Source organism: Trachinotus anak, unplaced genomic scaffold, assembly GCF_046630095.1.
Source record: "Trachinotus anak isolate AG129_WGS33_773 ecotype Australia unplaced genomic scaffold, CSIRO_AGI_Tana_v1 ptg000010l, whole genome shotgun sequence".
In the NCBI taxonomy this organism is placed as follows: Eukaryota; Metazoa; Chordata; class Actinopteri; order Carangiformes; family Carangidae; genus Trachinotus; species Trachinotus anak.
The window spans coordinates 533,392-549,837 of record NW_027273861.1 but is presented as its reverse complement, the minus strand read 5'-3'; the positions used below and the strand labels follow the sequence as shown (position 1 = coordinate 549,837).

The 16,446-nt window shown below is 42.0% G+C and overlaps 1 protein-coding gene across 1 annotated transcript in view; it reads left to right on the top strand.

Moving 5' to 3' along the window:
- Positions 1-16,085, top strand: part of LOC139626436 (AP-1 complex subunit mu-1) — a 40,916-nt gene extending 24,831 nt beyond the window's left edge. Inside the window, exon 12 of the mRNA XM_071486734.1 lies at positions 15,442-16,085. Within this exon, the coding sequence (XP_071342835.1) occupies positions 15,442-15,464 (23 nt within the window). The 3' untranslated portion in view covers positions 15,465-16,085. The remainder of the gene's footprint in view (positions 1-15,441) is intronic.
- The last annotated feature ends 361 nt before the right edge of the window (positions 16,086-16,446 follow it).

The following is a 16,446-nucleotide window of genomic DNA, read 5'->3' as shown; positions in this document are numbered from 1 at the left end:
AATTTTGGATTCTCCTCATTTTTTGAAAATGCAAACTACAGTTTTCAGACACAGTTTTTTTTTTACCATGGCAGTAGTTAACTATTTGATAGCTTGCTAACATTAGCACTGATTCCCACTAGATGTTACTTGATGAGTCACTGACAGCTCCTTCACACTCAGTGCTGTGTTGGTCCTTAACTATAGAAATATGGTGGTAGAGAGGTGGGAGCTCCAAAGTACGACATCAGCTTTCCCTTCCAGGCATTTTAGACCCACCTCCAGCTCACAGATCACTGAGTGACACAGTAGAAAGGACCTCTGGGAGCCCGCGTGCCCAAGCCTGGACAGTGTTTGTGCTCGCTCTGGTCTCTGGGTTGCTGCCAAAGCCCACAGCCAAGGAATGACTCAGGAATGCTCACAGACCAGAAGGGATTTGGCTGATCAGGACAAATAGCCCAGATTTTTAATAGTGTCTCCCTCCTCAGCTTAGTGCACGTGATAAGATCCAGTAAAATAAGCAGTGTGCAGGTCTGGTAAATGACTTTTGTTTCAGCAAACAGCTCGAGCTCCACTGCTCACACAGTTGATCCTGTAAAGAAGATCTGAACAATTTGGGGAAAATATCTAATTGTCTGGTCAGTGTTGTGATTTGAATTAAAACTCCGACACTTTAGTACATTTATGAAGATATTAATAATTTTTAAAAAATATCGTTATGTTATTTGTATTGATACCAGCTGTTGTGCAGCTATGGTATAATAACAAACTGTTGCTAAGGGCTGACGGTGTTTTCATATCCAATGATAGATCATTCACTGTGTTGTGTTTTTTTCCCTGTCTCGTCCCAGTCACGTGAAACTGACGCCCAACACAGAGAGGTGTTTCTAATTCAGGACAATCATTTTTGGTCTAGTATAACAGGGAGAAAGTACACAGAGAGCACATCACCCAGACAATAAGCAAGCTTAAGAATATGATTTAATATAGTAATTACCATTAAACATGAGTGACAGGGTAACTGGTCTGGTTTTTAGATACACGTGTATGAACACCTGGTCTTTGACATGAGTAAATATTTGTTTGTGACATTGTCCTTTACAATTGTCCTGTACTAACTCTACCCTACTGAAATATAGTCATTTCTTTAGTGTCTGGAAATGAAATCACCTTTACCTCTAATGTAATATGTCTAATATCAAGTTTCATATCATCCTAACATTATGTTGTAGCACTCAACAGTGGGCAGTTTTTAAAGCGCTGTGTTGTCTTCAGATGAAGCACTGAGGGAACCAAGTGAGTTGTGTCGTACTGTTGTATTCTGACTGTTGTGAGTCAGACTTAAGTGTAAAACTGTCTTTGTCTAACACCTGAACTGCACTTTTACACAGACTCTGCAGACGTCCTCCTCCGTCACGTTTAAGCAGACGCCTCTGACTGATGTGGTCAAACTACGTAATAGGCCATGCTGCTGCTGATGGCATGTGGTAGATGGTGTGTGTGTGTGTGTGTGTGTGTGTGTGGTGTAACATGGTGACGGCACTCTAAGAAACCTGTGATTCTACTCCTGACCTGTCAGCACCTCATATGGCACATCTTTGTGTGTCTGTGCACGGCAGCAAGTGTGTGTTTGTGTGTGTGTGTGTGTGTGTGAGTGAGTGAGAGACAATACTAAACCTAGAAGATTGAGTCAGCAAAAGGTATAAAGATGCAGAATGTGGATGTGGAATCTGTTGTGTGTTTATACACAGAGCATGTGCAGAACTCACACACACATACACACACACACACACACACAAATACAAACGTCCTGACTTGGAGTGAGGGGAGAGGGGCGTATTTAGTATCTTAAATTAAAGACCTCCCATGAGGTTTTTCAGTTGAAGGACCCCTCTTTATACAGCAAGCTACCAATTATCAGCAGACTCCAGCCCTACCCATCTATTACCACATCCAGAGAAGAAGTGGGGACCTCAGCTGTCGTCCTCTCCTCCCTTTCATGTTCTCTTGCTCCAAAGCCTTGTAGGAAACCAGTGGCAGTGTTTGATGGTTACGGGACAGGCAGTTAAAGCCAAACTTTGGGGGGAGGGGGCGAGCTGCACTCCATTTATTGTCTAGCCCAGCACACTGCTACACTACAATTAGAAATACACTAACAGACTACAGACTGCTGCTAGACCAGAGTGGCACACAGCAGGTCCACCACACAGCGTCAGGCAGTAGTTTGTATATGTCACACCATTTTCCTCTCTGGGCTCCCGGTAAAGAAACAAGCCACAGAGATGATACGCTCACGACTTCTCCTTATAACATTCAGACGTTAACTTGCACTTTTTTTCAGTAAGATTTTACCCAGTTTGACAAAATTCTGTGTAACCTGTTTAATGTAATTTCACATATCAGATGGACATTACCCAGTAACACAGTATTTTCCAGTCTGTATAGGTCAACCTAGGTTAAGTAAATAAAAAATAGATATTTCACTGCAGGTCTTTTATCTCTGAGAGGGCAGAAACTCTTCTTAGTGAACATATAATTAATGTTGACAACCTGTAGCAAAAGATATTAAATGAAATCTGACTCATTGAAATAAAAACATGATCCCACTGACATCTACACCTCAGAACTATTCAGTTGATAAACTTTAAATATTGACATGACGTGCTGTTTACCTGCCAGTCTTATCAACAGCTTCAGACATTGTGTTATAATTGTACGTCCTCTGAGAAGCTGCATCTTCAGGGCAGACTCAACACTGCAGTGATTTGGTATCAGAAAGTGAAGAGATGGGCCGACTGAATTTAGGCTAGCTGGTTAGAATGCTAACTTCAGTAGAAGAAAAGAAAAACCTTGAAAACCCTGGTATGTGCTGCTGTAAATTGTCCGGGTGCTGCACTGCTCTCGTAGTGTCTTTTCTTCACGTCATGGAAAATGTAGAAAAGCGACGTTTGAAGCTTTCTCAAGAATTGCTCATCCAAAAAACTTCACAGTCAACTCTGCACTTTCTTAGATCCTCAGCAACACGTGCAAAGTTTGAAGTCGATTGGATGACTTTGTCGAGAAAATTGAAATACAAATAAACAAAGATTCCTGCATGTATAGTTGGATCATGTATATATTGGAATAACACATATAAAGGTATAACTTGTGTTTTGCTCTCCTCCTTGAATCCTGATGAGTTGGTTTTTTAACCAATTCCCACACCTACGGTCTACAGGCAGGGCCTCCCTTCAACTGGAGGAATGTCTCATCTGGACAAAAGTAACAAAAAGAACCTAAAACAGCAGTTTTAACTTTGTAACTTACTAATATTAACGTGAGCTAAAGAAAAACACAGGGTGAAAAGAAAGAAGCTCAGCACCTCTGTTTTCACAGGTCAGGATCATATTAGGAATCAGCATTAAGTTCATTATGGTAAATGCAGAGGTTGGTGCATGTGTTATAGTCAGTGGAAGGTCCTCATAAGTGCAGAAACACAGTGGTGTGTGTGTGTGTGAGAGAGAGAGAGAGAGAGAAACAGCATATGGCATCTGGCATGAAGCAGCCCACAGTTAACAGAATTTGGCAGGTAATTTCTGTAAACTCACTTTTGCATGTTAGCTGAATTAGAGATATGCCAGCACATTTTACTATAAAGCTGTGCTATTGTTTCCAGAGTGCCCCTGGTTGTCACTAGCAACGCTCAGAAACAGAGCTGCCACGGGCTCTGGCTCTAATTGCTCTTAAAGCAGATCTGATTTAAGGCAAATGAAATCCAGATATGCTGGGCTCACAGAGCAACAAGTTTCACCACTCCCCTGCCTAACCTTAAGCACACAGAGCTGGGTTTCCATAACAAAACCCATGTGTGTGTCAGTGTGGCTGCGTGTGTTATTGTTATCATTACAGAAATCATAGTTTGTGTTCTTTAGGCGGCTGAGTGTGGCTTTGGATCTGTTTCCACGAACACGCCATACTGATCTCCAGCCTCTTTAACTGAGACTGTGTCAGGTACACCTGTGTGTGTGTGTGTGTGTGTGTGTGTGTGTGTGTGAGAGAGAGAGAGAGAGTGTAAGGAAGTGCAGATGTCAAGCCAGGCCTTACTCTAAATTCAGAGATTCCTCCACAGATAAGCAGTCAGATGTTGCTCAGGGGAGCAAGCCACTGAACCCAGCCTTGCTCCATGTTGGTGTACATACCATACACACACATCTATATGCACGTGTCTGTGTGCGTGTGCATGCCTGTGTGTGCATGTGTTTCCTGTTGTGCTCTTATTGTCCATTTCAAATATTTATATTTTCCAGTTCCAGCACGAGCATAGCATGAGGCTAACTCAGCTGCTGTCTCTGAGCTGTATTACATCATCAGTAGATTCAGGCCCTGCTCTGTAGTTTCATTGCCTCACCTTCATCAGAAACTGCAGCGCACTGAGCTCTCAGGGCCACCGTAGATTCTAGTTGATAGTGGTAGATGATGGTGCAGTTGTGGGCGATGTTGGAGTGTAATGGAGAGTGGGAGACACACTGCAGCCCTGCCTGCACATCTTTTCCCTGCATCACTTCCTCGTGTCTTTAATGCGATGAAGTAAGACGCAAGGAGAAGACGCTAGTGAGCGAAATGTGGACACAATTAAGGGAATTGAACTGGAACATGCAGGAATTTGCAGGATTTTGTGGGTTGTGATGGATCATAGTTAACAGATGTTCTGTGTGTTGTTCTCTGCATTTACATAGACATTGAATATGTGCTCCTCTCTGACTGTGGAGCCTAAAAAACCCCAGAATATTCTGGTTCTGACCAGTGCAACATAATGAAAAGCTGAAGTCACACAAATAAAAATAAAATATACTGTATGTACATATATGTACATATATTGAGTTTTGATATATGAAATATATGTACTTATGATATAAAAGCACATATGTAAAAATTATATATGAAACATATGGCATATATGTTTAGCCTATAAAATTTGTATGATTATGTACGTTTGTGTAGACATATGTTACATAAATAAATATCCATCCAAAGCCTGTCAATATATGTTGATAATATATACAGTAAAGTCCAAAAGTCTGAGACTACTTCCCTAATTTGCGGAGATAGACATGTTTAATAGACATGTTTTATTAACTCTATGATGTCATTCGTGGTCGTTTTTGTTAGGGAGATATATACTCGTCTCAAAAAAGACAACTTGGACGTGATGTCCAGAGGAGCCAGGCTGGGTCAAGTTTAATAACATGAAATGTGGGACCCAACTGTAGTTTTGACACTTAAGAGGTCAAAAGATTATATTCATATGAATATGACAGACCACAGCCTTATAATCATGAGCTTGCTAAGTGTCCAGGAGAGCAGGAGCAAAGGGGGATTAGGAAAAATAACAGCTGTCAGTGAGAAGTTCAGCTGTGGTATGAAGAGAACCAGTGGAGAGCTACAGTAACAATACAATAACAAAACAATATCTACCACTACATTCACGTCATTGTGTGAAGTTGCTATTACATATTCAATTCAATTCAATTCAATTTTATTTGTATAGCGCCAAATCATAACATACATTATCTCAAGGCACTTTACAGGGTAAGGTCAAGACCTTACTTTGTTACAGAGAAAAACCCAACAGTTCCCACAAAGAGCAGCGCTTGGTGACAGGGGGGGAGGAAAAACTCCCTTTTAACAGGAAGAAACCTCCAACAGAACCGGGCTCGGGGTGGGGGGGTCTGCCTCGACCGGTTGGGTTTAGGAGAAGATAGAAAGAGGGGGGGGGGGGGGAGAGGGGAGAGAAGAGAGAGAGAGAGAGACCAGGAACAGCTGTGTAGGTAATGGTGTTATCAATAATAATGACAGGTAACAGTGGTTAATAGTAAAGATGAGTAGTGGTGGATCTGGGTCCTGCTGCTCCCGAGGCAGAGAGACCTGCAGAATGAGGAGAGAGAGAGGGAGAGAGAGGAGAAGCACAAACTACGGGAGAGAAAAAAAACAAAGTTAATGGCATGAAGTTATCGAGAGAGAGAGGGGGAGAGAGACAGAAATAGAGAGAGAGCGCCCAGTGAATCATGGGAATCCCCCAGCAGTTTAGCTCTATAGCAGCATAACTAAGGGATGGGTCAGGACATACCCGAGCCAGCCCTAACTATAAGCTTTACTAAACAGGACAGTTTTAAGCCTGATCTTAAAGGTAGAGAGGGTGTCTGCCTCCCGAACCCACACTGGGAGCTGGTTCCACAGGAGAGGAGCCTGATAGCTGAAGGCTCTGCCCCCCATTCTCCTCTTACAAACTCTGGGAACCACAAGTTGACCTGCATTTAGAGAGCGAAGTGTCCTATTGGGAAAATAGGGAACTATAAGCTCTCCAAGGTACGATGGTGCCTGACCATTAATGGCTTTGTAGGTGAGGAGGAGGATTTTAAATTCTATCCTGGAGTTTACAGGGAGCCAATGCAGAGAAGCTAACACAGGAGAGATGTGATCTCGTTTCCTAGTTCCTGTCACTACTCGTGCTGCCGCATTCTGGATCAATTGGAGGCTTTTTACTACATTTTTGGGACATCCTGACAATAAAGAGTTACAGTAGTCCAGTCTTGAGGTAACAAATGCATGAACTAGTTTTTCAGCTTCCTTTAGACACAGAATGGGTCTGATTTTAGCAATATTGCGCAGGTGGAAGAAGGCTGTCCTAGAGACTTGCTTTATATGTGAAGTAAAGGACAAGTCCTGGTCAAAAATGACACCAAGGTTTCTGACTGTAGCACTGGAGGCCAAGGTGATGTCATCCAGAGTCAGTATATTATCACATAGTGTATCTCTGAGGTGTTTTGGGCCAATTACAATAACTTCAGTTTTGTCTGAATTTAAGAGTAAGAAATTACTGCTCATCCAGATTTTTATGTCCTTAAGACACACCTGAAGCTTGGCTACCTGGTTAGTCTCACCTGGCTTCATGGATAAGTACAGCTGGGTGTCATCTGCGTAACAATGGAAATTCATCTGGTGCCTCCTAATAATGTTTCCCAGAGGGAGCATATATAGACTGAAGAGCATTGGTCCTAGCACAGAACCTTGTGGAACTCCATGACTGACTTCTGTGATGATAGAGGAGTCATTATTAACATGAACAAACTGGAGTCTATCTGACAGATATGACTTAAACCAGCTTAGTGTGGTTCCTTTGATGCCGACCATATGTTCTAGTCTCTGTAATAAAATCTTATGATCGATGGTGTCAAATGCGGCACTAAGATCTAGTAGGACAAGTACAGAGACAAGTCCATTGTCTGAAGCTATGAGGAGATCATTGGTAACCTTAACCAGAGCTGTTTCTGTGCTATGATGGACTCTAAAACCTGACTGAAAATCTTCAAACAAACCATTCCTGTGCAAATAATCACATAACTGGTTTGCAACAACTTTCTCAAGGATTTTGGAGATAAAGGGGAGGTTGGATATAGGTCTATAATTGGCTAAAACATCCGGATCAAGAGTAGGCTTTTTAAGTAGAGGTTTAATTACTGCAACTTTAAAAGCCTGCAGTACATAACCAGTTGATAAAGATAAGTTAATCAGACTTAATATAGAGTTGTCGATTAAAGGAAAAACTTCTTTGAACAACCTTGTTGGAACAGGGTCTAGAAGACAAGTCGATGGTTTAGATGAAGAAACTGTTGAAGTGAGCTCAGAGAGATCTACAGGAGAGAAACAGTCAAAATATAAGCCAGTTACAGTGGACTCTGAGGCTGCTGAACTGGACAGTACATCTGAGCCAGCTGTGGGGAGGAGATGGTGAATTTTTTCTCTAACAGAGACAATTTTATCTGTAAAGAAGCTCATGAAGTCATTACAGCTGAGGGCTAAAGGTATAGATGGGTCAACAGAGCTGTGGCTGTCTGTCAGGCTGGCTACAGTGCTGAACAGAAACCTGGGATTGTTCTTGTTTTCTTCTATCAATGATGAATAATAGGATGTTCTGGCTTTACGGAGGCTTTTTTTTATATGCCAACAGGCTGTCTTTCCAAGCCTTTAAAGATTCATCCAGGTTAGTAGAACGCCACCTTCTTTCTAGCTTCCTTGAATTTTGCTTTAAAGCTCGTGTTTCTGAGTTGTACCATGGAGCTAGCCTTCTCTGACTCACTACCTTCTTCCTCAGAGGGGCCACAGTGTCTAGAGTTGCACACAGTGAGGCTACAGTACTGTCAACAAGATCATCAACCTGTGTGGATGTGAAGTTAAGAGAGCTGTTCCCTACTGCATTGATACATGGCAGTGGGCTAAGTACTGATGGGATTCTTTCTTTAAATTTGATAATGGTATTGTCAGAGAGACACCTGCTGTAATAGATTTTTTCCCCAGATGCTGTGTAGTCCATGACTGAAAACTCAAATGTTAACAGAGAATGGTCAGATAAAAGAGGGTTTCTGGGAGAAACTGTTAGATATTCGATGTCAATCCCATAAGTCAGAACCAGATCAAGGGTCTGGTTAAAAGAGTGAGTGGGTTCATTAACATGCTGAGAGAAGCCAATTGAGTCTAATAATGAATTAAATTAAATACTCAGGCTGTCACTTTCAACATCTACATGAATGTTAAAATCACCCACCATGATAACTTTATCTGTGCTGAGAGCTAACTCAGATAAAAAGTCTGAGAACTCAGATAAGAACTCAGAGTCAGGGGCAGGAGGACGATATACAGTAACTAGTAGGACTGGTTTTTGTGTCTTCCGGTTTGGGTGAGACAGACTAAGAATAAGGCTTTCAAATGAATTATGATTAACCTTAGGCTTAGGATTTATTAGTAAATTGGAGTGATAAATGGCTGCCACCCCTCCTCCTCGGCCTGTGCCTCGAGGGATATGAACGTTAACATGAGTGGGGGGGTGTTGATTCATTCAGACTAACATATTCATCCTGCTGCAGCCAGGTTTCAGTCAGACAGAGCAGATCAATGTGATGATCAGTTATCAGATCATTGACTAGTAGAGATTTAGATGAGAGTGATCTGATATTCAAGAATCCACATTTAATTTTCCTGTTATTTGGTTCTGGACTAACAGTTGTGTTAATGTTTATTAGGTTTTCATGTCTAACTCCTCCTCTGTTCACTTTTGATTTATTATATTTAAATGTAGGTGGTCGGGGGACAGACACAGTTTGTAGGGGGTGAATGGCAGCGACTGCTCTAAGAGGCGCAGAGAAGAGTGTAGGACTGCGACTCTGCCTCCTGGTCTCAGCTCTGGTTTGTCAGAGCTTTGGCTTCTAATAAACTCAGTGAAGTTTCTAGATAAGAGCGCAGCTCCATCCAGCGTGGGATGTTTGTTTCTAATCAGACCAGGTCTTCCCCAGAAAGTCTGCCAGTTATCAACAAAGCCCACATCGTTAGCGGAACACCACCTCGATAACCAGCGGCTGAACGATGACAAGCGGCTGGACATGTCCCCGCTGGTCAGGTTGGGGAGGGGCCCAGAGAAAACTACGGACATTAGTCATTAGTGCCGACGTGTATTACAATCGTACTGTATTTCCGTTTATCCTTCGCCAGCAGCTTCAGGTTTGACTCAGTGTCGCTGCTCTGGCCCCAGGAAACATGTGACTGTGGCCGCTGGTGTCGCTAACTTCACGTTTCTCAGAATAGAGTCACCAATGACCAGAGTTTGTTTCCCAGCGGGGGTGTCGCTGAGGGGGGAGAACCTGTTAGAAACGTGAACAGGTCGGTGGTGAGCCGTGGGCTTTTGTTTAGGACTAAGCCTCTTCTTGTTCCGAACAGTCACCAGCCGCCCTGACCTCCCGGCTGCTCGGGAGCTGCTGGGGGGAGAGAAGGAGCTACAGGAGACGCTACACTGGGTCGGTCCGCACCAGCTACTGGGGGCTGGCTAACTGGAGAAGCTAAAGATGTGGTTTCATGGTGCTGAGCCGGGATCCAGATCTCTGAGCCTCGCCTCCATAACTGAGAACAAACTACATTTATTACATGAACCATTATCGCTGAAGGAGGCAGAGGAGGAACTAAACATGAAGCAGGCTGAGCAAGAGAGAGCAGGAGAGGGAGAGACAGAAGCCATGCTAACTGCTAAGCTAAAGTAGCTAACAGAGCTAGCGTGTAAACAGCTGTGTTTCAATGAGAATCTCACGAAGAGAAGGAGAGAGCTGAGAGTGATCGAACAGGAGTTCGACAGTACAACAGATAATTAGCGGTTATATACAAAGATACAACGAGGATCAGCTGAGTTCAGGGAGAGCAGCAACAAACACAACACCACCAACACCCGGAAGTGACACAATACGCTCACCGCAGCACGTCGCACCACCATATCAGGACAAAACAGACAAGTGGACGATCTAATACTGGCAGGAGTATCGATACTTTCCCTCAACAGAAACTGATGTGAAAGGATCAGCTTCATCACATCACATCAATCCACAGTGCCACAGGAGTGAGAGAGGGAGAGAGAGAGGGGTCAGGGGTGAGGCAGACCTACATAATAATGGATTATTATTCTGAGTTATTTCTGTACAATTAGAATAAAAGCTTAGTTGACAAATTGTGCTGATTGTTCAGCAGAAATCATTGCCCCTGAATCATGTACTTGACTTTACCAGTTTGAACTACAAAGTACAGAAGTAGGAGAAGAAGAAGTTTTTATATGCAGATAATTTGAGACGCTATTAAAACCGAGAGTAATTTTCTGTTACTCGACACAAGTTTTCCATATTTTATCACCACTACCTACGAATCACACCTCAAGCTGAACTTAAACGTTGGTCCTGAGGCAATACAGCTGCACAGCTTACAGGCAGGTTGTGTGGGACGATGTTGTGTGACAGTCTGGGCAGGCACATTAGGATGTCCTTATCCTGATGTGTCCTCCAGAGAAAGGGAACGTTTACAGAGGCTTTGAACAACATTATTTGGTGACAATTAAAAACAATTATACCTTCATCTTTATCTATGTTATGTAGGTGAAAAAAATGTGGTCTTGTGATGTCTTTAAAGTGCTTATCAAAAGAGAAGGTAAGATCAAAAGTAATACCAAGTTTCTTGGCTGTCAGACTATGAGAAGAGTTACTGTTACACGATCAGACTGGTGTCTACATGGGGCCGGGCCAGTGACCAGCAACTCAGTTTTATCTAAATTTAGGAGCAGGACCTTTTTTGACATCCAGCTTTTCACAGCAGACAAGCAGAGCTCTAATGAGATCATTTCAGAAGAGTCATCAGTTTTTACAGGAACATACAGGAGAGTATCATCAGCATAACAGTGGACATTAATTCCACGACTGTTTATAATTTGTCCAAGAGGTGAAATATCAAGAGAGAAAAGCAAAGGGCCAAGTTCAGAGCCCTGGGGTACTCCGCAGTTCACATATTATATATGCGTATAATATAATATAGTATAGTACTATACAGGAAACACACTACATTAAAAAATACTTAACTGGTATTAATGTAATAACCTCCCGTTAATGTAATACTTTATTACATTATTGGTTAAGAGTGTATTACATTATTGGGAAATGCACTTTATTACATTATTGGGAAGTTATTACATTATCAGGTTTTATTACATTTTCAAAGCGCCTTTGAATTTGAAGAAGATGCTGAATGCATTTGTGTGTCATGGTCTGAATATCACCTGGGCGACGTTTCAAGAAGATTAGACAAAATTTGTGACAAGAGAGGTTTAAAAGGTTTTTGATCAAATCAAAGATGGCGGAAATCCAATATGGCGGAAAAAGACATTCAGGATGTGTTTACCTCGGCTTGGCCCGAGGGCTCCAGTGATACATCGTTTGTGAAAAAGGGATGAATGGGTCAAAGTTAACCATTCATGCATGTCCAACTTTGACCTGTTCGTGGCGCTCTGGAGCTTGTGTTGCTTACACAGAAATATAACCTTGAACACACCACTTGAAACCAAGTGATGGGTGATCTCCTGTTAAATTATTACATTATTGGAGTATTATTACATTATCAGGTCCCTTGAAATGAAGGCTAACCTGATAATGTAATAACCTCCCGTTAATGTAATACTTTATTACATTATTGGTTAAGAGTGTATTACATTATTGGGAAGTTATTACATTATCAGGTTTTATTACATTTTCAATCCACTCAAGTGAAATTTTTTATTACATTATTGGGGTTATTACATTATCAGGGATTTATTACATTATCGGGTTCTACAGGGCCTAATGGTGTACCAGGAAAATATTCTTGGAACACCATTACACCATTAACATTAGACTGAACTGTGTAACACTGTTATACACACTAACATGTGGTTGTTTGAGTTACTGTTCCTGTCAGCTCGAACCAGTCTGGCCTTTCATTAATCAGATGTTTTTGCCCACAGAACAGCCGCTCACTGTTTTCACATGTTTTCTGTTCAAAGTCGAAGTCTTACCAAATCCCCCCTGCATCACAGGTCCAGGAAGGGTGCATTAAGTATCGATTTAAAAGTTTGTAAATAAACAGTGTTCCTGTATTCATGGGAGAAGTGATGGCTTAGTACAACCAAGTCCTTAAACTTGGGTATGAAAGGTGTGAGATCAGGCAGAGATCCTGTGTAAGAGTTCGTCACTGTGTTCAGTGAGTTGAAAATGCTGATTTGCAGCAGAAATGTTGAAACAACCACAGTGAGCATGTAAAGGGCCATCTTCTGCAGACAAGGAGCATCGGTAACAGGGACCTATTTAGTCCTGAGAATAAGAGGCTCACAGTGAGCTACAGAGAAGCTTTACTGTCCCAGGGTCAGATTATCTGAGCTTCCTTTCAAATTCTGTGACATGTCTGACAAGAAATTGGTTTAGTGGAGCTTGTTTTCCCCAAATGAAAGCGCTCAAGCAGGTTTGGAAATCAGATTTTTTTCCTCTGGTTTGTTCCAAAGCTTTTGGAAAGAGCAGCATGTCCTCCTGTGTGTCAGGTTGAAATACCTCTGACTTCCTCTGAAATGGAAGAACTGCTGCACACTCACTATGTTGTTCTTGCTCTGCAGCTTGACATTAAGATCTCTGAGGTGTGTGGCCAGAAATGCAACAGCCCCCATTTTTAAAAATACACAAATACTGTTGGCTTTCTTTTTTCTTTTTTTTCTTTTTCTTTCTTCTTTTTGCTCTGACAGGAAGTTTTGAAGCTCACTTCAAATGCCCCAAAACCACTCCAGTACTCAAACTAGTGCATAGGACTGGCTGGGGGATTATCCTCTGCCTCTCCCTGTTATGGATGGGGCTCCATCAGTAGCAAAGGAGACAACACACTACAGATCTATTCCTCTGTCAGACAGCATTTGCATGATGGCTTCATACAGATCCTCCCCTTTTTGTGTGGCTGATGTTAGCCCCTGTTCTTCATCATAAAATCTAACAGACACAATCAATAATGCATTGTCTGTGTTGTCTGTTGATTCATCTACAGCTACAAAGTTTCTGGAGCAAATCTTCAGCAAGAATCCTTGTTTGTCTTGCTTTGATTTAACTTTCATTTCATCAAGACCTGCATCATGTTACTCAAACACTCTTTGATTATTTGAGTGCAATGACTCACTGTGTGTGCCTAAGAACCCTGCTGCTCTCAGTGAAGCTTGTTTTGCAGAGTCAGTGATTTTACAGTTATTCTGCTGAAGGTTCGATTTATCGACCTTGAGGTTCAGTTCAACAGGTCTGGTTCCCATCTCTGTGATCTGAGGATAGTTTTGTTCACAATGCTCATGTTTGGTGTTGTAGTCATATTTTCCATTACCACTTGTCACCACTGATTCATTGCAAAACAAGCACGCTGGTCTTTAGCTTCCCTCAGGCAAAATCAATGTTCATGTCTCAGTCCTCTCATCTTTAAAAGCACAGTTTTCAACCTGTCTTCTTTTTGTATTGGCAAATTTTGAACATGACATTTTTTTATTGGAGTTCTTACATCAAACACCTCGCTAACTGTGGGTGAGTGAATGATGACAGGTGAGATGAGATGACGTGATAGCCATCTGTCACTCAAAATCAGTCTGGCTCAGGTAGCAGAGAAACTGTATGTGGGTCCAGATCCTGACCAGACTCTGCCTGTTGAGTATGTGTCCTCGAGAGACGGCTATTTATGAAAATACCAGGAAGTCAGCAGTTTCTGAGATACTCAAACCACCTGTTTGGCACCAACAGTCATTCCATGGTCAAAGTCACTCAAATCACATTTCGTGCTCTTTCTGATGTTTGGTCTGAACAGTGTCTGAACCTCTCGACCATGTCTGCATGCTTTTGTGTTTTAAGCTGCTGCCATCTGATTAGCTGATATTTGAATTAACAAGCAGTTGTACAAGTGGCCACTGAGTCTGCTTCACCAGGCACATAAACCTTTTGTTAAGACTCACCAAAGACATGTTGCCAGTGTATTGTAAAAGGCTGTAGTTGAGGTTATGGATCCTAAATTCATTCATATACAGGGAGACACATTCCTACAGAACCCCTGTACTAACAAGGGTCTGTTGTAAAATGCAACAATTAAAATAGACCATTTGTGTCCCGTTTAAAGGTCGAAGAACCAAAAACCATCTCAGTGTAGTTTTACATCTCCTCTCTCAGGCTTCTCTCTGGAGCTCTAGTAACGACAGGTCAGTGAGCCAATCAGAAGAGAGGATCTGAGCCTCTCTTCTGATTGGCTGACTGTTTTCTGAGTGATCCAATAAAAATAAAGCAGATTTCAGGTAAATGGTGTAAATAGTTGGATGGTGTGTCCAGGTGGGCGGGGTTTGGGGCGTGGCCGAGAACAGTGACTGCTTTGTTGTGACATCACAAAGTTCCAGAAGTCCTGATGGCTGGTTTTAAGGCTCAGTTTCTGAATACAGGCTGTGTGCATTTCTCTGTGGACTGAGGCTTTGATACTTTCACAGTATTAATATAGAACCTAGACCTGCTTTATAATCACAAACACATGGACATCTACCTTTAGACTGTGTGGAGCTTTAACAAAAAGTTTAATGCAGAGCACGAGGTTTGATTAACACCAAGTTCAGTTAATCTTTTCAGTAAAATGTCAGATTGAGGACACTTAGAGAGAGCAGACCTCCACCAATGCCAACATCAAACAACAGACACCAGACCTCAGAGAAAAAAGAAAACAGTGGGTTCATTCCTGACCCAGGCCCCATCCCTCCACGAAGTGCACTGCAAATCTGTGCAGTAATTTTTGTGTAATCCTGCAAACAAAACAAACAGACACAAGTGAAAACATAGTCTCAATGGTGGAGGTAATGAACAAATGAAGTCATGTGAATTATCGAAATAATTTGCCACAGCTTTTGTGCTTTCTGTAAGTTTTGTAAGAAATTATTGATTAAACCTGGAAGACATGAATTCACCTAAAGGGCACAAATTACATAGTCTTATCTTTATCATATTCTGTATGTAGTTTTGTCTTTATACACATAGACTGCTGTCTGTGGAGCAGTTTCCAACCTTTTGACCTTTGCTCATCACTGTCCTTTGTGTTTTGTTTTAGACTACCAGCTGAGGACACAGTAATGATTCTGGACAGACTGGACACCGTCAGACACCACATCAGACAACTGCTTCAACAGTCAGTTCCTCCAGGAAATTTGAAATGTCAGCAATTAACACAAATAAATTCAGTGAATCCCATGGTCCCTCGGACATAAATGTGCAAATTTAACACATTTTCTGCAAAACAACAGTCAAATCCAAAGTATGCATCACAACTTTTATCCCTCACTACCTTCTCTGTGTGAATAATCCCATGCAGAGCTATGGTTTCCAACCAAAGCACTGTTCTGAATCAGGTCAAACAAAGGTCAAATAACACGAAACCTCTACATGAACAAACAAACTTCCTTGGAAATACAGTACATGAATGCCTGGAGGACTTAGATCCTCAGACTGGTTTCTCAGGAGGAGCTGACTCCCTGGCTGTGTTAACCCCTGAGGCTCCACCACTGTAAATCTCAGCAGTCATTACCAACCTTTCATCTCCTAGACAGAAGTGGTGAATTGATTCCACATATGGGAACAGACAGGGCAGAAAAAGCCCATTTACCTCATTTTATTCCGCTACTGTCGTAGCTTATAGACATTTATAGTCCACAGTCTTCTTGTTGTTTTCCTTTTTTACACAGTTCTGCAATAAAACTTGGTGCCATATCACCATCTAACACTTTTCATCCAAAGGTAATGAGACAAAGAGTGAAATCCATTCTGACTTCAGTTTTGTTCCATGACCTGCTATCAGCAGTGATTTCATCTGAGCTACAGTCAGGATCAGTAGTTGTCTGAGTAGTTTGGAGTCAAGACTGAGTCCACTGCTGTTAGAGTCTGGATCACGACTGAGACCCATTCTTCATCCTGTCACTCATCGTGTTGGTTAGCAGTCGTATGTCAGTCAATACAGCGGAGGTGATAAAAAAGAAGTGACTAACAGCTGAGCAGCTTTTCCAGTCCACTGTGTGAGGAGCCAGCTGAAAAACTGGACACGGTCGAGACGAGAAGACTG